The sequence below is a fragment of the Chenopodium quinoa genome, unplaced genomic scaffold (genome assembly GCF_001683475.1).
Source record: "Chenopodium quinoa cultivar QQ74 unplaced genomic scaffold, ASM168347v1, whole genome shotgun sequence".
Taxonomy (NCBI): Eukaryota; Viridiplantae; Streptophyta; class Magnoliopsida; order Caryophyllales; family Amaranthaceae; genus Chenopodium; species Chenopodium quinoa.
This window is the reverse complement of record NW_018744626.1, coordinates 3,318,704-3,342,194: the sequence shown is the minus strand read 5'-3', so window position 1 is coordinate 3,342,194 and position 23,491 is coordinate 3,318,704. Positions and strand designations below refer to the sequence as shown.

Sequence of the window (23,491 nt, the reverse complement as noted above, 5' to 3'; positions counted from 1 at the left end):
ACCCGCCCAATAACCACTCCTAGTAGTAAGTGGTTTGTAAATGGTTTGATTTATAAGCGATTCGGTTCATAAACATTTTGGTTTATAAGCGGTTCGGTTTATAAACGGTTCGGTTAATAATCAGTTCGGTTTATAAACGGTTCGGTTTATAAACAGTTCGGTTTATAATCAGTTCGGTTTATAAACGGTTCGGTTTATAAACGGTTCGGTTTATAACGGTTTTTATGGCAGTTCAAACGGTTTCGGGTTAGAAACGGTTCGGTTCATTTTCGGTTCGGTTTCCTTTCAGTTCGGTTTAGATTTTGGTTCGGTTCTTAAACGGTTTAACGTTACTCGAATCGGTTCGGTTTCGGGTTCACTAAAATGCGGTTCGGGTCGGTTTTCGGTTTAAAAAAAGCGGTTTCTAAACGGTTCGGTTCTCATTCGGATCGGTTTGAATCGGTTCGGTTTCCCCGGTTCGGTTCGGTTTTTGACAGTACTACTTATACTCATTAAAATCTTACAAAGTTACAAATATTGTCTCGGCTGAACCCACATTACTACGAGTACCATATATTCCAAATTAGCATAACATTAATCAATTTTGTGCAACGTGCAGTGTCCTAAACATATACACTGTATGATAATAATTATATAATTACATAACATAGTTCGAAATTTGAATTTAATAATGAAAAGTTGATATTTGAATACCGCACAATAAAATGAATACAATTAAATCTCAGGGTTTGTTCTCATTGACTGAGCTGAGCTGAGCTGAACTGAACTGAACTGAATTGAATTGAACTTATTAGAGTTGAACTGAATTGAATTGAACTTATTAGAGCTGAACTGAACTGAATATTACATGAGAGAAGAAAATTAGGATCTGAGCTGAACTGAATTAAACTTATTAGAGTAAAAATGAACTGAAAATAATTTGATATGACCAGTAAATAAAGGGTCTTATTATATGACTTTAGTTATGTTTAAATAAATAAAAATCACAAAATACAGTAAATTTTTTCTCAATTAATTTAAGGCAGTACTTCGTACGTGAGTTGAAGGTAGAGCGTAGCATCATCGATCATTCGATCATCATGATGAAATATATTTAATTAGCTGATTATACGTTTTGTATCTAATTAGATTGTAGCTTAAAAGCCAAGCAAATCAACTAAAAATAATATAATTGTTGTACTTTAACGTAGTTGAATTGTGTTACCCAGGATTCTTGTACGCGACAATTACGTATGTTTTTTTTTTTTTTTTTTTTTTTTTTTCTTTTTCACCAGTAAAGGTCATGCTTGTTGACACAAATCATGCATTAGTATTTAGTAGTGTATTACGTGCCATTTATTGATGGAAAAATGGCATAAAATCATCATTTCAATTACGAATTAACGTTAGTTAGATGATCCATTCCATGTTTCCTGATATAGTGATACTGATGTTAGACTAAAACTACTGAGTTTTGTCCTGCTTCTATTTCCACTCTCCTGGTCTCGGACGTTACTACTACCTTGCATTATTTTTGTCTTTTGGAACACAATATGAATCCAATATGGAGTACGGAGTAGTTGATAGTCTGTTTTACACGTATAAAGTACTATTTTAAAATGTTTAAAAATATTTGTCTAATTAATCAAGTGTTGATTTCTGAGGCTGAAGAGACTTATTAGACAATTGACACAACTAATATTAAAAAAAAAAAAAAAAAAAAAAAGGTTATAATCTTATAACATTAGTAATAATGAAAGGTCGTTCAATGAGAAAATTAAAGAATTGAAGTAGATCATGTCTTATTTTTGGATTAACTTTTAGGCGTTTGGTTGCATTAATTATGCCCTAGGCAAAAGATCGTTACTTACGGAGCCAAATAGCTAAATTGTTTGAGTAATTGGGCCAATTGACCAGATTGGTAAATAAAAAAGACCCCTAGCAACAATTTGGTAAAAAAATTTATTCCGGCGACAGTTTGGTAAAAAAAGCTAACAATATGTGACAATTTGGTAAAAATAATAAATTCCGGCGACATTTAGACCAAAAAATCTATTTTTTTCCCGACAAACTATTTAAAAATCCTATTTTAATTTATTTTGTGTTCTTAAATTTATTTTTTCCATTTAAAATTTTGAATTTACATGTCATCCCTTTTTATTTCCAACCCCTTTTTAAAAAAAATTCGTGAATAAGGGGTATGAAACGTAAGTGAAAATTGATACTTAACGTTTTTTTTTTCTTCAAATTGTTATTTCCGTAAAAAAAAAGGGTTGGTAAAATAACAAGAAAAACGAACTATATTAAGCATTCGCGAGTAATTTATCGAAATTTTTTGTATTTTTTGAGTTAATTGTCGCCTGAGATTATTTTATTTACCAAATTGTCGCTTAGGGTTAGTTTTTTTACCAATTTGTCGCCGGAGTAAATTTTTTTACCAAATTGTCGCTAAGGATCTTTTTTATTTACCAATCTGGTCAATTGGCCGAGTAATTGATATATAGTTTGGTTATTTTTTTGTACCCCATTGATTATTTTGGTTTATAATTATGATTGACTAAGTGCATTATTGGAGTTTATTATCGTGTTTAATTAACTGATAAAATTAATAGTAACCCCTATAACTTTAATTTTTTTCATTACCATCAAATGTGCTTATCATAAGTTCGATATCCATCACTTTCGCTAAAAGAAAAATCTTCTTCCCGTAATCCTACCACATATACACATTAATTGTCGATGACCTAGAGGACCGCCAAATTCTAGTGAACAATGCAAAACAAAGTGTCACATACACTTAGTAATTATTATTATTGTACTTGTAATCCTTAAGTCTTTAGTGTCACCAACTCTAAACCAACTATCAAAGTACCTTAGCTAAAAATCTTTCATACGAAGTAGATTTTAAGAGTACAAGTTATATTACAAATAGCTAGGTTGCATGCACCACCATATTAACCCAAAATCAAGAATTTACATTGAGATTAACACAAAAATTCTCCCAGCAATTAAGGCAGAATAAGATTTGATCAACTAATTATAAAACTTATAAGTCATCATATAGTCAATTATATCAGGTTCCTTTGTCTTCTTGATAGATAATGACTAAACATAAGAGAAATTCGATCTTTTACTCCACTTAACAATTATAATACTCCACTTAATTAATTATTTAACCAATCAATATCATAAACAGTACAATAAACATACCACAATTTATACGACATCCATAATTATACACATTTTAATGTAACATAAATAAATCCATCTCTATTTAATCCATTCCAAATTTCCTGCCTCATAAACAGAAATTAAAACTTGTACATGCAATCAATGGAAAATTCTATGATTAGTAGTAATAGTAGATGGGCAGCAACAGCAGCTAGCATATGGATACAAGCAATAATTGGTGGGACGTACACATTTAGCATATATTCACCAATCCTTAAATCATCCCAATCCTATGATCAATTCACCTTAAACACCGTGTCGGTCTTCAAAGACATTGGTTCAAATGCCGGGGTTCTATCTGGCTTTTTATACTCCGCCGTATCCCCAGGGCATAACCGCAATGCGGGTGTGCCCTGGGTGGTACATACGGTGGGGGCGGCCGAGGGGTTCTTGGGTTATTTCTTCATGTGGTTGGCTGTGGTTGGGGTGATCCCTCGGCCACCCGTGCCTATAATGTGTGTGTTCATGTTTTTTGCAGCACATTCACAAACTTTCTTTAATACTTGGAATGTTGTTACGTCTGTTCAGAATTTTCCTGATTATAGTGGGACCGCTGTTGGGCTTATGAAGGTACATACGTCGGTCTTCTCATTTATTTTGTTGATTTTGTATATATAGCTTTCAACTTAAGAATCATGCATTAGATGTTTCTTATGCTAGCTATTCTGTTTGTCAAATGTCAATGATGGTTTTCTATGTATGAATTGCCCGAGTACAAAAATTTTAACAATTAAGCTAGTTAACTACTTAATTGTTAGCATTCATAGATTATTTCATTTGTTATTACTTGACCGGCTAAATTAGCTAGTTTCAAAGAATTTATTGTTGCATATATGCTAGTTTACTACCTTAGTATAAGTTACACCCAAGGGCAGAGGATGGGCTACAAATGCTAACATTGGAAATGACCCAATGCAATTTTGTTAAATTGGGCCCTAAAATTACTTCTTTAAGGAAAATTATTTTAATTAATTATTAATTTTATGATAAAATTGAAGAATAGATTATTAATTTACAAGTTTCTTTGCCGTCCAAAAAAAAAAAAGGGACCCTTTTATAATAGTTTCACTTAGGGATCCTGTGTGATCGACCACCCTGCACATGCTTAGAACCACCCCTGCCCAAGGATAGTTAGCTCATTTGGTAATTTTTGCTTATATCTCTCTGAGTGGCCAATATACATTAACAAATACGAAGTAGTAAATAATTATAACACTAAAAACCAACGTTTGTGCACTCTGGTGCATAATAGAGATTTCGCGTAGTTTCAGCATGTAAACATATATAATTGCTCTATTTAAACTATATTTCACTATACTAAGAGAACTTGCTAAATTACTTCTAAAATTTTGAAGGTCGGTATATGCCGAGGTTGATTAAATAATTATTTTTTTTGGCCATGTTATCTTAGCACACACTAAAGAAGAAAAAGTGAGGATAATTCGAGTGGTTGAGCTTCCTTACTTTATTTCCATGAATAATAGGATCAATTCTCATCATCCGTCCTAATGGATCTCTAAACCACCCCCAAACAAAAAAAGGAGTACTCTCTATGTCCCTATTCGTTACCTCAAAGATCATTAAAAGTTAACGGAGACAACAAATTTAAGGGAGTAACGGTTTACAATTTTTCAAAATATAATCGTATGTTAAAATGATTGAGTAATGATGAAATATTGGGTATAACCAAACCATTGTACCTTAGACTGTTGAGGACATTATAAATATTTGTGCAACAACATTCTTAATCACAAAGAAATTGAATTTTCTTATACACGCCTAAAACCTATGATATTACTCATATGTTGCTAGTTTTCTTAAAGAGATTAACAACCTGTCTCATTAACTAAACTCAGTTGAGCTGAGCTGAGCTGAACTGAACTGAACTGAAATGAATATTTTATAAGAGAAGGAAATTAAGAGCTGAACTGAGCTGAGCTGAAAATAAACATATGAGAACAAACCTTAAGAGAGCATGTATTGTTTTTATAGGCCAAAATCTAGTACGGGATAGAAAAGAGTACGGTGTTCCAATCAATTATAACTTAGCAAAAGAAAAAGAAAAAGAAAAAAATACATATTGTACTGATATTTTGAACTACATTTGTCCTATAATAGAAAAAATGGTGAATGTTGAAAGGCTATATGAAAGTACACTTGGCCAAATTTGAACCAATACAAGCATTAGTAGTTGTAAAATAAATTCAAACATTATTGGAGTATGAAATTTGTGTAGCTCAAAAGCAAAGCAAAAATTTGAGTTCTTGTACATGCACCAGGCCAGTTGTAATTTTCACCAGTTGACGCCTATGTTTATGTGTGTTTTTATTGCTACTATCACGCCTTACGTGCTTATCCTTCTTGATGGTAATTCGACCTCTAAAATTGCATGTTTCAATCTCTAATACGCGTTTGTTTGGCGGTATATTGACAAGTGACCACTTTGTCTTATTTTTAGATAAGGTGAAGAAGGTGTAGACTATAGAGTAGTGAGTTGAACAACATTAACGGCCTTTCCAGGTTGATTTGCCTCTTCGATAGGATAGGTGTCAATTTGAATGTTTGAGTCGGGTTTGAAGAGGTTGGTTTGAGTCAGGTCTATTTTCAATAGAAGTCATGCTAAATTAATATGTCCATACAAGTTAAAATCTGAATTTGGTTTTTTCGGGTCAATTTTAGGATTAGTTTTTTACACCTCTATTCTCTAAGTTACTAATCTCCCCATATCCCGATGATTGTCTTGTAAGGAGTATAGAGTATATTAGTTTGGGATGTTCCTTTGAGTTTGTCATGTGTACCTTTTTGATATAGCGAAAATTGAAATTGCATGTACAATCTTTAAATGATAGATGGAGGGAATACAGTATGTGTTTTTCTAGAATTATATTCACTTTTTTTTTTTTTTTTAATTGAGTGAACCATTGAAAATTAGTTTGTTCTCATATCCGTAATATGTCAAATCAATTTTTAAAGCGAGAAACTTAATCGTGTGAATTCTGAATCAACTTCATATAACTTCTTACAAAGATTGATAGTAACTTTGATTAAATAGACGAATGAGGGATGTAAATTTAAAGATTTCACATGAACTTATAACTTCTACACCAAGGGATCCTTTTGTTTTTGCTGTCACATACACATACACCCCTAAAGAACTAAGATCATGTTAGATGTAACGTTGAAAGAAAAATAAGACTTGAGACCACAAGGGTAGATATGGTCCATATAAATTATCTCAAAGGAAATTATATAAGATATTAAGATGGAGAAGGCCAGAAACTCTTTTACTACTCCTCCCTACAATAATAATGTTCACATGTAGGCCATGCACAAAATTCATATCGATCATATCATAGGTTATACAGTTATATGTACGTTGTCCTTATTCCAATTCTCATAGCATACGACACTATAATATAAGCTCCTACCATTTCTCTCAAATCATAACCAAAATCAGAAATTTATCAAAGAAAAGTTAATGAAGTACAATGGATGACTCCATAATTAGTAGAAGCAGTAGTAGATGGATTGCAACAGCTGCAAGTATATGGATACAAGCAATACTAGGTGGTACGTACACTTTTAGCACGTATTCTCCTATACTTAAATCCTCACAATCCTATGATCAGTCCACCCTAGACACCGTCTCGGTGTTTAAAGATATAGGTGCAAACGCCGGGGTCTTAGCCGGTCTCTTATATACCACGGCTACCTCGGGGAACAACCGTGGTAATGGCGTGCCCTGGATGGTTCATGTGGTGGGGGCGGTCGAGGGGTTCTTGGGTTACTTTCTTATGTGGTTAGCTGTTGTTGGAATTATCCCACGCCCACCTGTGGCTTTGATGTGTGTGTTCATGTTCCTTGCTGCTCATTCTCAAACATATTTCAATACTTGGAATGTTGTTACGTCTGTCCAGAATTTCCCTGATTGTAGCGGAACTGTTGTCTTATGAAGGTATGTCTTTTTCGTTTACGGGTTTGAAAGGGGTTATTTCATAAGTATAGGACATGTTTGACAAAAGTAGTTGTCATAATAATTGTTCGTTATTTTAGTAATTAATCTAGATATAACTAATAATTGATGAACTTGCAAAATGAGAAGAATAAAGACTTAACTGTGGTAAAATTACACTTGAAATCTTGAATTCTACTTTTAATACTTTTACCCGCTAAATCGATTAATTGACACACACTACCTAATTTTCATTAGGTGATTTTGCTGTTGGAATAATTCACGAAAAATTTAAGTAAAAGCTGGAGAGAATATATAAAAGGTGCTTTTGGATAAATAATGTCAAACACTAAACAAAAAAATGCTTTTATAGAAGATAACGTTTAATTTATTCCTTTTTTTTTTTAAAGCACGTTTAATTTATTCCCTTCACATTTTCACAATAAAGAGAAGGCAAGTTGAACAACAGACCAACAGCAAAAGGTACTGTTGGAGGAAATTATCAAACGCCAATCGTATGTTTGATTGAGCTAAAAAAAAAATAAAAAAAAATAATGTTTTTTTTTTTTTTTTTTTTCAAAAAAAAAAAAGTCGTAAATCGTATGTTACATTGTTATTCTTATGTAAAGGATTCGTTGAACAGTCATATAAGGCCTAGTAAACAAATAGTGTTTTAATTATTCCAAAGCTACTATCGATATTTATACATTCTTAATGACTTGATCAATTTCAATACTCGTATTTTCCTAGAGGGAAAAAAAAAACTTCAATACTCGTAATTTTTTGAATATAATTTTAAAGTTTAATCATATCCAATCTTCATAAAATAAATTAATTTCTTGACGCGATCTAATGAAAAAGGCAATAATGAGCTATGCACTTTTTTGAAAAGATGAAGTACATTAGTACACCATATGTCTAAAATTCAAAATAATAAAATGTTTTATGTTTCTAATTCTGCAATAAAAAAGAAACACTCTACTTTTATGTTTCTAATTCTTTAATAATTACTCTACTTTTTGCTTAATTTTTATTGGATTCGTCTTGATTAGGAAAACCTATTAGAAATTAATATACAACCAATTAATTTAACCATGGGCACGAGTTAACATTTGATAAGAAATATTTGAGTGTTAACTAAGTCGTATTAGTATCTTAATACAAAATTATGTCGATTAATTGCTCATCTAATTCTAGTTTTCGAACAGGGTTTCCTAGGACTAAGTGGAGCAATCTTAATCCAAGTATACAAAGCATTTTTCAAGGGAAATCCAAGCACATACATACTAATGCTTGCATTGTTACCAAGTATAGTCTCATTATCTCTCATATATTTAGTGAAATTATGTCCAAATAAAACATCAGAAGACAAAAACCACCTAAATTCTATGTCCATAGTCTCAATGCTTCTTGCTGCATATCTTATGATCATCCTCATCTTAGAAGACATTCTAGTGTTCCCCCATTGGGCGCGCCTTCTAAACTTTCTAGTCCTTATATTATTCCTCTCTTTACCTCTAAAAATCGCGACTGAGGCAAACAAGAAGGAGAAATCTCAACCACTTCTCCTAAAAACAGAACCATTACTCTATGACTCAAATGATTCAAACGAGCCAGAGAAGAGCCTAGTGGGTGAAGAAAACGTCGAATTGTGTCAAGAAAGCATGAATATCTTGGAAGCTATGGGAAGCATCAATTTTTGGCTATTGTTTCTTGCTATATTATGTGGAATGGGTTCGGGTCTTGCCACTATAAACAACATGAGCCAATTAGGCCAATCACTTAGTTATAACACAAGCAAGATTAATACATTGGTGTCACTATGGTCGATATGGAACTTCTTTGGTCGATTTGGAGCAGGATATATATCTGATATCCTACTACGACGAAGAGGATGGGCTAGGCCATTGGTCATGGTTGTCGCGCTAGGAGCAATGACTATAGGACATGTGATCATTGGTTCAGGATTCTTTGGAAATTTGTACATAGGTACAATCTTGGTGGGAATATGTTATGGTGCATTGTGGAGTTTAATGCCTACTATAACTTCGGAAATCTTCGGTGTTTTGCATATGGGAACTATATACAATGCCATTGCTATGGCAAATCCTTTGGGAACTTATGTTCTGTCTGTTTGGGTGATTGGCCATATCTACGACGAAGAAGCAGGGGAGCATAATTCATGCCTTGGTGTTCATTGCTTCATGGTATCCTTCTTTGTGTTGGCATTTGTTAGCTTCTTGGGGTTTATTGTTGCTCTTACTTTGTTCTTCCGAACAAGGGTGTTTTATAGGTCTGTTGTGCTAAGAAGACTACACTATTCTCTAAGACGGTAAAGAAGATGGATTGATGGTTCAACCATAAGTTATAAGATAACGCATTGGCACACACTTTTAGAAAGAGATTTGTATCGTTAGTTCGTTACTAAGTACACTATGAACTTGTTAGTCCAATTTCATGAAAGTATATATTCTTGTTTGCTTATTTATATTTTATATGTAAATTATTTGAACAAAAAGGTTTGATTTTGATATTTTGTGAGTACATCTATGTAAATAATTATTCTCCTTGTTACAATCCTTGGTATACTAGTATTGTTCAACTTTATGTTTATTTGTTTTTGTTTGATTGTCCTTGTTCTATTTGTAAGTAGTTTCTATTTCAGAGACAAGTGTTCTATCACAATCACATAATCCAACAAATACGGCATCACCATCCACATCATTGTAATGGATTTTCAATTCTTGCAATTCTGGCTAGTTATTGTTTTCACCAGATGATGCCTTTGTCTAGTGTAGTAAATCACGCTTGTACGACGTCCCTTCCATAAATAGATGTCAAGATATGATTTGATCTCGTCTCTAGCGATTATTTAACAATTGAAATAACCCGTTAAAACTCATTTGATTAGTCATTTTATATCCGTTACTCAAACATAAAAATCACCGTACCCTACTTGTATTAAAAATTCAAAATAGTTTTTGACAAAAGACCCATCTTATTTATCCATTGTTATGTGGACTCTTTGTACGATTTAGATTGATACTCCCTTCATTTCACAATGATATTTCAATTTGAATTCTTTTGATTTTAAAAAATATGAGAAAATCTTCTAAATTTCTCTCAATCTATAAAAACAAATATAGTTATATGGATTCTCTTATAAAAAAAATAGTTATATGGGATCAAGCTAAGTTTGATTCATCTTGATGAGTTCATTATTAATATCTCGCTTTTATAATTTTTGTTAGTGTGAGATTAAAGATTTGCAAAAACTTTTATCGATTTACGTAAGGTGATATTACTTTTAAATTTTTGAGTTGTACCCAGTTAATTCCCCATTTGTTTATCGGAGGGTATAATTGTCTTTTCAAGTATCAGGGAAGGGGTACATGCGTATTTTCATGTACTAGTTGAGGGGTACATGTGTAATTTCCTTACCAAACAGTATAAGCAAGTTGTAAACAGTAATTAGACAGCTCACCAAAAGTACTGAATAAATAACCACGCTTTTTCAATATATTTACATAATTGCCATCAAGATTAACAAAAAAAAATTTATGATTTAAGTGACCTAAAAAGAAGGGAATTTATATCTGTGGTCACTTTAATTTCTCCACTCATAGAAAATGACTAAAGCAAAGAGAAATTATTTTACTCCTCCCAACCAGATAATTTAATGCTTTACGTAGGCCATGCATAAGATTTTATATCAAATTAACTTACATCCACAAACCACAATAACATAAAGTTTCTCAACATTATATTGTACAACGTCCATATATATTGATTAATGATTATATTCCATGCAGCATACTTTACCAAATTAAGTATTTTCCATTTTCGTCCATCTTATCCTTAACATAAAATAATCTAAAGTTGAAATTAATTAATAATTGTCATGGAAAGCTCTGTAATTAGTAGGTACAATAGTAGATGGATAGCATTAGCTTCAAGCATATGGATAGAAGCATTACTAGGTGGTATATACACTTTTAGCATATATTCTCCTGTACTAAAAACCTCCCAATCCTATGATCAGTCCACCTTAAACACCGTCTCGGTCTTCAAAGACATCGGCTCTACTTCCGGAGTTCTCTCCGGCCTCCTCTACACTGCGGCGTCCTCTAGGTATAGCGTACCATGGGTGGTACACGTGTTGGGGGCGGCCGAGGGGTTCTTGGGCTACTTCTCCATGTGGTTAGCTGTGGTTGGTGTCATCCCTCGGCCACCCGTGCCTCTTATGTGTTTATTTATGTTTGTTGCTGCTCATTTTCTAACATTCTTCAATACTTGGAATGTTGTTACGTCTGTCCAAAATTTCCCTGAATGTAGCGGTACGGTTGTAGGGCTTATGAAGGTACATATATATATATATATACTCAATATAAATGAAGCATTGAAGTCTATATTCAACTTTATAAAATATGTTTTAATGAACTTTGAATATGATTTTCTACTATTATTACATGATTTCAAGAAGATGATTGTATGTTTTACTAATTTATGATTCGTATATTATATGAGCAGGGTTTTCTAGGACTAAGTGGAGCAATCTTAATCCAAATATATAAAGCATTTTTCAATGGAAATCCAAGTACATACATACTAATGCTTGCATTATTGCCAAGTATAGTCTCAATATCACTCATATATTTTGTGAGACAATACCCTGATAAAACAGTTCAGAACAAGAACCCCCTGAATGCTATGTCCATAGTCTCTATACTTCTTGCTACATATCTAATGATCATCATTGTAATGGAAGCCATTTTCGTGTTCCCACAATGGGCGCGCCTTCTCTCGTTTCTAGTTCTTCTTTCATTTCTCTCTTTGCCTCTAAAAGTCGCTACAGAAGCTAACAATGAGGAGAAATCACACCCACTGCTCGTGAAAGACGATGCATTACCACCTTGTGATGATGCTGATTCAAATGAACCTGAGAAGAGCCTTGTGGGTGAAGAAGTTGTCGAGTTGTGTCACGAAAACATGAACCTCTTGGAAGCTATGGGAAGCTTTAACTTCTGGCTTTTGTTTCTTGTTACGTTATGTGGAATGGGGTCAGGACTTGCCACCATAAACAATATGAGTCAGTTAGGAGAATCGCTTGGATATGATACAACCAAGACTAATACTTTGGTTTCCCTATGGTCGATATGGAACTTCTTTGGTCGTCTAGGAGCAGGTTATACATCTGATATCCTACTGCGCCAAAGGGGATGGGCTAGGCCGTTAGTCATGGCAATCGCGCTAGGAGCTATGACTGTAGGACATTTGATTATCAGTTCTGGATTTGTTGGTAATTTGTACATAGGAACAATCTTGGTGGGAATATGTTATGGTGCATTGTGGAGTTTGATGCCTACTATAGCTTCAGAAATTTTCGGTGTTTTGCATCTGGGAACCATTTACAATGCCATTGCTATAGCAAATCCTTTGGGAACTTATGTTCTCTCTGTTTGGGTGATTGGGCATATTTACGACAAAGAAGCAGCAGAGCAAAATACTTGTCTTGGTGTTCATTGCTTCATGGTATCCTTCTTTGTATTGGCATTTGTAAGCTTATTGGGTTTTCTTGTTGCTCTCACGTTGTTCTTCCGAACAAGGGTGTTTTACGGGTCTGTTGTGCTAAGAAAACTACACCGCTCTCTAAATAGATAACAAAAGGCAACCGCCATTGCTATTGCCAAGAATCGTCGACTCCACCTCATAAGTTGTGCATTAGCAAGTATGACATTTTAAGGAAGAGATGAGTATGAAGAACAATTCTCAAGTACACCTCAAACTTGTGCGGACACGTATATGTTTACTAAATAAGTACACTTCGTATTTTCGTAAATTATTATTGCTTATTGTTTTCTTGAGAATTATTCAATTATAAGTACAATTAAATATAATTATGTATGCTTCACGATAGCTAATTTATATATTGTGTACAACTTGCATATCTAAAAAAATGGCTAAATAGTACTATCTATGCTTTAATTATGTGAAAAGGGTTATTTTTCCAAATCTTTCTGCTAATACGATCAAATCTTTTAATAATTTATAGTACTAATAATGCCAAGCAACGTGGAAACAGCAACCAAAGACCTACTCCATGAGTGCATGAACTAACACAAGTCCCTTAAATTTAATCTCAAAGAAAGAAAAGAAATACAGAAGAACAACACAAGTCCCTCAAATTAATCTCAAACAAAGAAAAGAAAAACATTAGAATTTCATTGAACACAAAATAGATGCAATGGACAACATCGTTGGCAACCGATGGGTGGCAACTGTGGCTAGTATATGGATACAAGCAACCATGGGAGGTTCCTACGCCTTTGGTGTATACTCCCCTGCACTAAAATCCTCTCAATCCTATGATCAGTCCACACTTGACACAGTCTCTGTCTTCAAAGACATTGGTGCTAATGCTGGTGTCCTCTCAGGTCTCCTGTATGCAGCCACTGCTGCCTCATCTGGACCTCATCGTTGGCGATGCTTCCATGGACCATGGATAGTCCTTGCTGCAGGGGCAGTCCAGTGCTTCTTGGGATACTTCTTCATGTGGCTCGCGGTTGTTGGCCTAATACCTCGGCCACCTGTGCCCCTTATGTGCTTCTTCATGTTCCTAGCTGCCCATGCTCAAACTTTCTTCAGTACAGCTAATGTTGTTACAGGTGTTCTGAATTTCCCAGAATATAATGGGACTATTGTGGGGATATTGAAGGTCAGTTCATTCAAATTTGAAGTTACATATGTATTTTTTTTACCCTTAGAATATTGTGTATTTGTGTGCTTTTGTATAACAAATCCAATTTTGCTAGCATGGCACAAGACATTAGATAACACCATCCTTCCAACAGATTGTCGCGATTGAAAGAGCCATAGATTATACCTTATAGAACGAATCTCTCTAAACACATAAAGCACTCAAAATTAGATATAGAGCATGTCTTCCATGCAAAATCCAAGCAATTTCTAATATAAGTTTTTCTAGGATCCATGGAGGTGAACTATAAGATAGAGATTGAGCCATAGATTGTACCTTATAGAACGAATCTCTCTAAACACATAAACCATACTTGCAAGTTGCAACAGATTGAGCCATAGGTCTACACTAGAGAGTCCCTCCAAAAGCAAAGAAAATCTCAACAAACAGATATTGAGCAAGTCTTCCTAACTCTAATCTCTAAAAATTGGACAAAACCCATATTGAGGAGTCGTATCGGTCCACAACACCATTGATAGCACATGATCCCAAGTCATCCAGATAATCAAGACCATTCCAAAGACTACCCAAAAGATCTGTACAAGGAAACTACATAAAAGTATTCTTGGGTTGCCTATTTCAACTTTAAAAAAAAATTGAACACAAACTTCATACTAGTCATCTAGACCTTAGAGTACATAATATTCAAAAAATTATCTCAACAAATATCAGAAGTTACAGCTTATGCTTACATAAGTAATCTTCTATTGTTAATTGAATGTTATTGAGTGATTTCGTAATTCATATGGTCAGGGCTTTCTTGGACTTACCGGAGCAATGACAATCCAAGTTTATCAAGCATTTTTCAAGGGCAATCAAAGCACATTCATACTAATGCTAGCTTTGTTGCCAACTACAGTCACTTTCACAGTGATGTGTTTGGTGAGAATCAGCCCAGGAAGCAGACCGGATGACAAAAAGTACCTCAACCATTTCTCTGTGGTTGCCCTGGTCCTAGCTGCCTTTATAATGATCATTATCATATTGGAGAATGTTATCGAATTTTCACGATGGGCACGGTTTATTACAGTTGCAGTTCTTATAGTACTGCTCTCATTACCTCTCAAAACCGCCATTGAAGCTACTAGAAACGAAAATATGTACCGAGTGCTTCTGGAAGGCGAATCACCAGCTGAGAGTGTTGTTGCAACTGAGGAATATAAAGTACTACCTAGTGCTTCAGATGAGATACAACCCGTTGAAGAAAGCATGGATATATTAGATGCCACATGTAGCTTAAACTTTTGGTTATTGTTTATTGCTATGTCATGTGGAATGGGTTCAGGACTTGCTACTATAAACAATATGAGTCAGATAGGACAGTCACTTGGCTACGACATGGTGAAGACCAATACATTGGTTTCTCTATGGTCAATATGGAATTTTCTAGGCCGTTTTGGAGCAGGCTACATATCTGATATCTTATTGCGCCAAAAAGGTTTGGCGCGACCATTAATGATAGCAATAAGTCTAGCAACCATGACTGTGGGACATCTTGTTATTTCATTAGGATTTCCGGGGAATTTGTACATTGGAACTATTTTGGTTGGGATATGCTATGGTGCACAGTGGAGTCTAATGCCTACAATCACTGCAGAGATCTTTGGGGTGAAACATATGGGTACTATCTTCAACACCATTGGTATCGCGAGCCCTATAGGAACTTACTTCCTCTCGGTTTGGGTGATTGGAAATATATATGACAGACAAGCAAGGAATTCCAATACTTGCTATGGAGTACACTGTTTCATGTCATCCTTCTTTATCTTGGCTTTTGTTAGCTTTTTGGGGTTTCTTGTTGCTTTGACATTGTTCTTCCGAACAAGGGCATTTTATAAGTTTGTTGTCTTAAGAAGATTACATATTCTTTGAAACTGTAAAGCTTGGATGTATGTATCAATTCTTTTTCCCCTCAAGGAAGGGGTTTCAATGTGGCTTCTTGTTTGTATTGTTTGGTCCTATAGTTACTATTGATTACTCTATTTGTCCCTTACTTTTTCACTATTTGACCCAAAATACTCTCACAAAAAATAAGTCCTTAGTGCAAAAAAAGGGATAGAGGGAGCACTTAGTAATTAATCATTTGGTAGCATATAGGAAGTAACAAACTAACACTTTTTACGAAGTTGTAGTTACAAGGACTTTCATTGTATAGGAATGGTGAAAATTGTTTGTTTAAATAGCCCCTTCCATATTTACCTCAGAAAGAAGAAAAAAAAAAAAAAAAGAAACCTACAATGGAAACAAATCACATTTATCTTAAATTCTATTGTAAGTTGGAGAGAATAGGAATGAATTGAATTTTAAGCCATTGCTTTCATATGACAAAGATGTCAAGTTCCTATCTTGGCTTTTCCTTTTTTAACCACTAACACTTATCTATGACAAAATGAGCCTTAACAATCACCCCATCCTCACCCTCACCACAACTCTGTCATCTAACTTATCTCTTTTTTCTCCTTTGCTATTTATCCTTTCTCACTTCACCTCCCTTCACTCTACAAAAATTGTTCTTTTACGGGTTTTTAGGGCTCGATTTTCATAATTACTCCGTAGTACACATCCTTTAAAATGTTTAAGTCAGCCCAGCTTTCTTTCTTTCTCCCTTTCCTCCAACTCCAATCATTGCTATCAAAACGCACCATTAGTAGTCCCGTTACCGGTCGCACTCCCTAGTAAGGGCAATATAGGCATGCAAAAATAATTTCAACAAATGTATTTATCACCCTCCCCCTGCCTTCCCTCATCTTAGTCATCTAGTGTTATTTAAGCAAGAAAATACTCTTCCCTTGGCTTCCTAAACTCGATCCTATTCAAACGAGTTGTAAGAATATCACCTATATCAATATGAGCAGTAGTGAAAGATGGATGGCAACAGTGGCCAGCATATGGATACAATCAATCGTAGGAGGTTCTTATGCCTTTGGTGTATATTCACCTGCAATCAAATCCTCCCAATCCTACGATCAATCAACCCTGGATACTGTGTCTGTGTTCAAAGACATTGGTAGTAATGTAGGAGTCCTTTCTGGCCTCCTATACGCTGCCGTCACCGCCTCCTCCAGACCTCACCCCTGGCATTGCTTCCACGGGCCCTGGGTGGTCCTTGCGGTAGGAAATATACAATGCTTTTTAGGCTACTTCTTAATGTGGCTTGCAGTTGTCGGGTTCATCCCTCGGCCTCCTGTACCCCTCATGTGCATCTTCATGTTCCTAGCTGCCCATGGTCCAACTTTCTTCAGCACTGCCACTGTTGTCACTGGTGTGCTGAATTTTCCAGATTATAGCGGGACCATTGTGGGCATCTTGAAGGTGATTTGAACTCAATTGTTTTAATTTTTAAATTTATATGTTTAAATTGTTTGTTTTTCATGTGTCTGCAAATATCCTACAGCAGTACATTACAATCAATGCAATGTCAAAAATAGAAGACCTATATCGTTAGACTTTATTACTAAGTCAAAAATAGAAGACTAATATCTATAGGTTCCATAAGGTGTAAGGTATAGTAATAGAGCAAATTGTCAAAATGGAAATGAATTTGATAAAATTAATTAAATCAACGAAAACAAAAGGTTATAAAAATTTAAAATTAGAGAAAAAAAAAAATTGTACAATTGATACAATTACTTTATAGTTTACGAAAAAGCATTTCTTCTTTTTTTTTTTTTTTAAACCAACGAACGCAGGCAATGAAATTGTCTATCAATAAAGGGAGCAAAAAAGGGGTCTAATTTTGTGTATCTTTCTTAATTATATTAAAATTGATACATGTACCTTTAACCCATCAATATTGTGAAAATTATCAAGAGAAAGATTTTTTTTTTTTTTGAGATCTAGATAAAGATTTTTGTTCTGATTAGTTCTCTATTAAGTTTTAAAGGATATACTGTATTTTGGATATAATTTAGCTATGCACTAACTACTCAAGTGGGACCACTTTGTCCCATATTAAAATCAACAATTCTCAAAATTAGGACCACTAGACAATTTAGGAGATCGATGGTTCAATTGTCTTGTTTCATGCACTTAGATTTTTTAGTTACTAATAAATCCTATAGCCATATCCCATATGACTTCCTTAAAAAAACATTCATTCAATCTTCACTCTACAAAAATCACATTTCTTGGGGGCATACTTAATAATATGGCCTCTTTCAGCTATTCTACTCCGACCCATAAGGACAACAATCCTTTTATAAATAATAAATTTTCTTTTTTTTTTTTTTTTTTTTTTTTTACTCCTGCATACTTGCATAGATTAGGGCACAATTTTCTAAGAAGATGCTCCTAATCTTTACATTGTATTTACTTTTTAAAATAAAATAAACAGAGTAAAAAGAAAAACATTAAATCTTGCAAATTGATGAGTTGGAAAACTATTGAATGCCCTAACTAAAGATGTCAATTCGAGTAATTAGGTCAAGTCCAGCAAAGTCGAGTGAGGTTAGGTTTATTTCAAATTTGAGTCATGCTAAATTATTGTATCTATATAAATTGAAATCTAAATCGAATATTGTTCGGATCAATCAAGTCAATTTTTGACACCTATACCTCTAACTAAACAATCTCTTTTCAAATAAGAAACCCATAGATTCATCGGGCAACTCTTTTTCTTCTGACTAAAAAAAATCATAAATACTTATTTGATTGGTTCTAAAATTTCGAAGATGCAAAAGTATACTTAGTATTATCAATTGTTGATTGTTACGTTAAACAATTAAGGACTCCCAAGTCCCACCTCACAATCTCACATAGAGATCAACAACCTTAGACACTCGTCAACAAATCCGGATAAACCATAGGTAAGCCACCCAAATAGGCCAGCAATTTCGAAAGCGATATTACTTAGTAATACAGTTTTGAAGGCTACTTATAACTTACTCAATGGACATGTAATATAAATATTCCTGGGATAGCCTGTCCTCTACAGCTCCACAAGATTGGCTGGACCACAAACCCACAATCTAAACCAAAATCAACTCTATTGATACTAAAAGCAGGAAGCTCAAGCAGACATCAAGTCATCAACACATCATCGAGTGACACCTACTCATAATTCATCTTTTTATGTTAAGCAATAAATTGAAAGAAGAGTTGCAATTAAAAGTGAACATAGGAAGTATTACTTGTTTGCCATGGATTCAAACCTCTTCTATGTCATTCAAATCTACGCCTTCCAAGCTTTGAATCAACCTCACCAGAGATCAGCAGTCTTATTAGTCAGCTGTATCACAATAAACAGATAATAAAGGATTATAAACCCTTTAGTAGTCAATACAAACTTTGAACTAAAATTACAGGCAAACACCCGGCAACCTATGTCCACACTGCACAAAAAGCCACAAAGATCATGGACAATATTACAGTACTAGACAAAGGTCAGAAATCATGCCAGGTAGACCTGTAACAAACATAGCAATAATCAAAGGAAATTCATTCTAAGTGCTGATGGTCAAAAAATCGTCCATTTATGAGTGTAAGATCTGACAATACTAACTTTTTTTTTTTAAGAAACAAACTACAGTAAAGATGCATATTAGATCAAATATAACGGCATAGTAAAAGACAGCAATGGTAATAAAAGAGAAAGTAATGAGCTACAGCCAACATTTTACGAGTGTATACAGTATATTTCAAAAAAACAAAAATAAAAATAAAACTACTATCAAAATGTAACTCATCTAGGCGTCTATATGGCACCAACACTATTAGTGCCATAAAAGACACTTAATCAGAGATTAACTGCATTAACAATGGTAATAAGCAATGCTTGAGACTCTTTTTAAGACTCTAGAGTCTATAATTTCTCAAGTAGATAACAAATTAAGTTATTAACAACTTTTCAGCACAAAACTTTGATTTGTTATAAGTTGTGCACATACATGGCTTTTCTTAACTTCCAGTTCAAATAAAGTTACTGATACTTTCCTTTTTCCCCTAATGGCCAGGGATTTCTTGGACTGACTGGAGCAATTTTAATCCAAATATATCAAGCATTTTTCAAGGGCAACCAGAGTAACTTCATTCTAATGCTGGCTTTGTTGCCAACTACAGTCACTTTCTCACTGATGTGCTTGGTAAAAATCTGTCCAGCAAGTGGATCCGACGACAAAAGGCACCTAAATCGCTTCTCACTAATTGCCCTGATTCTGGCTGTGTTTCTTATGATCATCATCATACTGGAAAATGTACTCGTCTTTCCACAATGGGCACGCCTTTTTGCACTGGTAGTTCTATTGTTGTTGCTTGGTTCACCTCTTAGAATTGCCCTAGAAGCTATTGGCAAGGAAAAATCTCAGACACTGCTTCTGGAAAAAGAGCCACTGGCTGACAGTAATTATTTACATGCATCTGATGAGTTTGTGGGTGAAAAAGATTACAATGAACTATCCATTACTTTGAATGAAATACCACTACCAGCCGAAGAAAACATAGATATTATGAAGGCCATGCAGAGCTTAAACTTTTGGTTGTTGTTTGTTTCCATGTCTTGCGGAATGGGTTCAGGGCTTGCTACCATAAACAATCTAAGCCAGATAGGGCAATCACTGGGTTATGATACAGTCAAGATCAATACATTGGTTTCACTTTAGTCAATATGGAATTTCCTAGGTCGTTTTGGAGCAGGGTACATATCTGATATATTACTGCGGCAAAAAGGATGGACACGACCGCTGATGGTTGCAATCACTCAAGCAACCATGATTGCAGGGCATCTCGTTATTTCTTTGGGCTTCTCAGGAAATTTGTACATAGGAACTACCCTGGTTGGGATATGTTATGGTGCTCAGTGGAGCCTAATGCCTACTATTACTGCAGAGATATTTGGTGTTCAGCATATGGGTACAATTTTCAATACCATTGGTATAGCAAGTCCGGTTGGCACTTACATCCTCTCAGTTTGGGTGATTGGACATATCTATGACAAACAAGCAGGGGAGGACAATACTTGCTACGGGGTTCAGTGTTTCATGGTATCCTTCTTTATCTTGGCATTCATAAGCCTATTAGGATTTCTTATTGCTCTAACATTGTTCTTCCGAACTAAGGCATTTTACCAGTCCGTTGTGCTAAGAAGATTGCGTTTCCTTAAAAAGTAAAGCTTTTAATGTAAGGGTTCTTGTTCATCTATCATATGTTGTTTGGTCCACTTTGTTCTATAAGATATAATGATGTCATCAATAGGAGCATAAGAAATGAAATAAGACAATGGTTTTGATTATTATTGATAGAGTCTCGGTCTCTTGTAAGTTGTAAGAAAAGTACAGTATGCATAGCAGGTTTAATCTAAAGCATGGAAGTACTCCCTGCTTATAACAGTTTCATACCGCAATCTCTTTTTCCTCGGGCATTAGGAATTAGGATGTGTAAATGTGAAGCCTTTCGTAGTTGGAGGCAGCTGAGATAAAAATGGATGTCACGATTAAGATCTAAAGAATTGGATACACTTCCAATGGTGCTCAATGACATCATTTTTCTCCCTCCTGGCTACCTAAAGTTGGTGTAAGTGATATATAGTATTGCCTGATGCTAGACAGGATTTTGTGAAATTTGATCAGCTGTTCCATTTGGATTATTGTACGAGACACATATCAGAATGCAGAAAAAAATTAAATTTCAAAACTGATTGAACAAAATTCTAAAGCAAGTAAAAGAATAACGTCATCTTCACAAAATGAGCATATAACAACAAACTACAAATTATCCACTAATCTATTGATGTTTGTGTCAATGAAAGCATGATTACAAATTAACAAAATGACACTATTTTGAAATATATAACTAACAAAACAAAAGCAGGGCTTTCAAGAGGGAAGGGGCAGAAACAATTCCAGTTAGCAAAAACACATAAAGCTAACCTTAAACTCTAAGCAGTTAGCAGTTTAGCACCACTTGCCACAGATTTTCTAAGTTTCCACCACATACTCCAATATATGGTACTTCGGTCAAGCTTCAGATGCACATCAGACATTTTGTGTTCCTAGACAAGAAATACACAAGAAGAGAACTTTTAGCGAAGAATTCAAGTTGGCGATCCAATTTCGTAAACCTGCCTTACAAGAATCTTACATGATTAGAGCATTCCAATCTGGTAATATACTAGGGAATTTTAAGCCATATACATTTTTTTTTTTTGGCAACTGCAACAAAGACCAACAAATGTCAACAATATTACCTATAAAGATTCCACCTGTTTAATGGCACATGTTTTTGCTTTTGCACTATTAATATACTTCCTCCGTTTCTTTTTAGTTGCATCACTTTCCTAACACGAAAGTTTCATATTTGTTGCATCACTTTCCTTTTTAGTTAACAAACTCTCTCTATCTCTCTTCTATCACTGTGATGCTTTAAAAAAAATAGAGGAAGTAATAATTTTGTCCACATGCTTTTAATATACTAACTTTGTCCACATGTTATTACTTATATATCATTGGGGAAGCTAAGTGGAGAGCCTATTGTGTACATCTGGGTAATTTACTCATTAATTTTTGCTCATTTAATAAATGAGCTGAATATTTTTGGTCATTTAGTAAATGAGCAAATTACCGTATACCCGGGTGTATATAATAAATTCTAAGCTAAGTGAGCCATATTTACCAGAATCTCAATGTGTTCAATAGTGGAAAGAAAGAGGTAGAAGCTCCACAACATCATCAAAGTTAAAGACTCGCCCATACGACATTACTCCCTCCGTCTCTTTATTAATGTCCACTTTCTATCAATTATTACTCACATAATAGAGAGAGAGTGGACATTAATAAAGAGACGGAAGGAGTACAAAACTCTGTAGGTACCTTGGCACGAAGACATTTGCTACAAATTCCATACACAACAGTTGCTGACAATATGACATTACGAGTAAAGGCACTATTTCCATGAAAGACTCGCCCATATTTTGATAATCCGTGGTCAAATTCATAAAAAGATTTCAAAGTGACATGAACAAGGACACCTCAAAATATGTAATTTTTTTTTTTTTTTGAAACCCCTCAAAATATTTAATCATATTAAGCAACTTCTTCGATAAACATTAAGGGAAAGGGATAGATACATAAGATTAATGAAAAAACCATCAATAATATGATCATTAAACCTTAAATTGGTGTTGAGATTTCGGATACGTATTTGAATAATAGAATTACGAATTCAAACTTAAACCCAAAAAATAATACACACTTGAATCGAAATACATCCTGTTCATGAGTTCATCCATTACAATTAACGATAAACTGTGAAATTGATATATTCGATAATTAAAAAAGAAAAAAAAAATTACCTCAGGAATTGCTTCAATGGAGATTGGAGATGAGAATGCTCAGAAGCCGCTTCAATGGAGCTTTCAGCGTGCGCGCTAAAGTGTAAAGGTCCAATTAACAAATTGGGTCTATTTTTTGGGCCCGAATTTGGATAATGTTAGGTTAGTGTGTGAGCTAGTGAGTGTGTCTATTTTATATAGTAATGTATAAAATTAAAAGGGAGATTAACAACAAGCATAAATTCATAATACTCGCACTTCGTAAATTATAGAGATGTTGAGCTCAATAGTGTGGGCTAGTTAGGTTCGG

General features: G+C 34.4%; 3 protein-coding genes and 1 long non-coding RNA gene across 5 annotated transcripts; 3 read left to right on the top strand and 1 right to left on the bottom strand.

Annotated features, from left to right (window-relative positions):
* Positions 1 to 3,230: 3,230 nt before the first annotated feature.
* LOC110700515 lies at positions 3,231 to 9,695 on the top strand. The gene is made up of 2 exons (XM_021878059.1): positions 3,231 to 3,780; positions 8,371 to 9,695. The coding sequence occupies exons 1-2, from the start codon at positions 3,304 to 3,306 to the stop codon at positions 9,496 to 9,498; spliced, it is 1,605 nt and encodes a 534-aa protein (XP_021733751.1). The 5' UTR covers positions 3,231 to 3,303; the 3' UTR covers positions 9,499 to 9,695.
* Positions 9,696 to 10,978: 1,283 nt separating this feature from the next.
* On the top strand, positions 10,979 to 12,998 carry LOC110700513. The gene is made up of 2 exons (XM_021878058.1): positions 10,979 to 11,522; positions 11,693 to 12,998. The coding sequence occupies exons 1-2, from the start codon at positions 11,064 to 11,066 to the stop codon at positions 12,821 to 12,823; spliced, it is 1,590 nt and encodes a 529-aa protein (XP_021733750.1). The 5' UTR covers positions 10,979 to 11,063; the 3' UTR covers positions 12,824 to 12,998.
* An 81-nt stretch (positions 12,999 to 13,079) lies between these two features.
* On the top strand, positions 13,080 to 21,072 carry LOC110700512 (protein NUCLEAR FUSION DEFECTIVE 4-like). The gene is made up of 3 exons (XM_021878057.1): positions 13,080 to 13,877; positions 14,673 to 17,231; positions 19,871 to 21,072. Exons 1-2 carry the CDS (start codon positions 13,407 to 13,409, stop codon positions 15,789 to 15,791), a joined length of 1,590 nt encoding a protein of 529 aa, XP_021733749.1. The 5' UTR covers positions 13,080 to 13,406; the 3' UTR covers positions 15,792 to 17,231; positions 19,871 to 21,072.
* On the bottom strand, positions 13,660 to 23,457 carry LOC110700514. 2 transcript variants are annotated; one of them, XR_002507225.1, is made up of 4 exons: positions 23,203 to 23,457; positions 21,782 to 21,903; positions 19,049 to 19,146; positions 13,660 to 13,782 (listed from the first exon to the last, which is right to left on the bottom strand). It is a non-coding gene; the product is annotated as an uncharacterized LOC110700514 (long non-coding RNA). The 2 variants fall into 2 exon arrangements; XR_002507224.1 differs by lacking the exon at positions 13,660 to 13,782 and having other exon boundaries at positions 17,226 to 19,146; positions 23,203 to 23,455.
* Positions 23,458 to 23,491: the final 34 nt, after the last annotated feature.

Excerpts from the sequence above, each read along its gene's own strand:
- LOC110700512 (XM_021878057.1), top strand. The coding sequence starts at position 13,407 with ATGGACAACATCGTTGGCAACCGATGGGTGGCAACTGTGGCTAGTATA. Across the intron at positions 13,878-14,672 it reads CTATTGTGGGGATATTGAAG|GGCTTTCTTGGACTTACCGG; the intron begins GTCAGTTCATTC and ends TCATATGGTCAG.
- LOC110700515 (XM_021878059.1), top strand. The coding sequence starts at position 3,304 with ATGCAATCAATGGAAAATTCTATGATTAGTAGTAATAGTAGATGGGCA. Across the intron at positions 3,781-8,370 it reads CCGCTGTTGGGCTTATGAAG|GGTTTCCTAGGACTAAGTGG; the intron begins GTACATACGTCG and ends GTTTTCGAACAG.
- LOC110700513 (XM_021878058.1), top strand. The coding sequence starts at position 11,064 with ATGGAAAGCTCTGTAATTAGTAGGTACAATAGTAGATGGATAGCATTA. Across the intron at positions 11,523-11,692 it reads CGGTTGTAGGGCTTATGAAG|GGTTTTCTAGGACTAAGTGG; the intron begins GTACATATATAT and ends TTATATGAGCAG.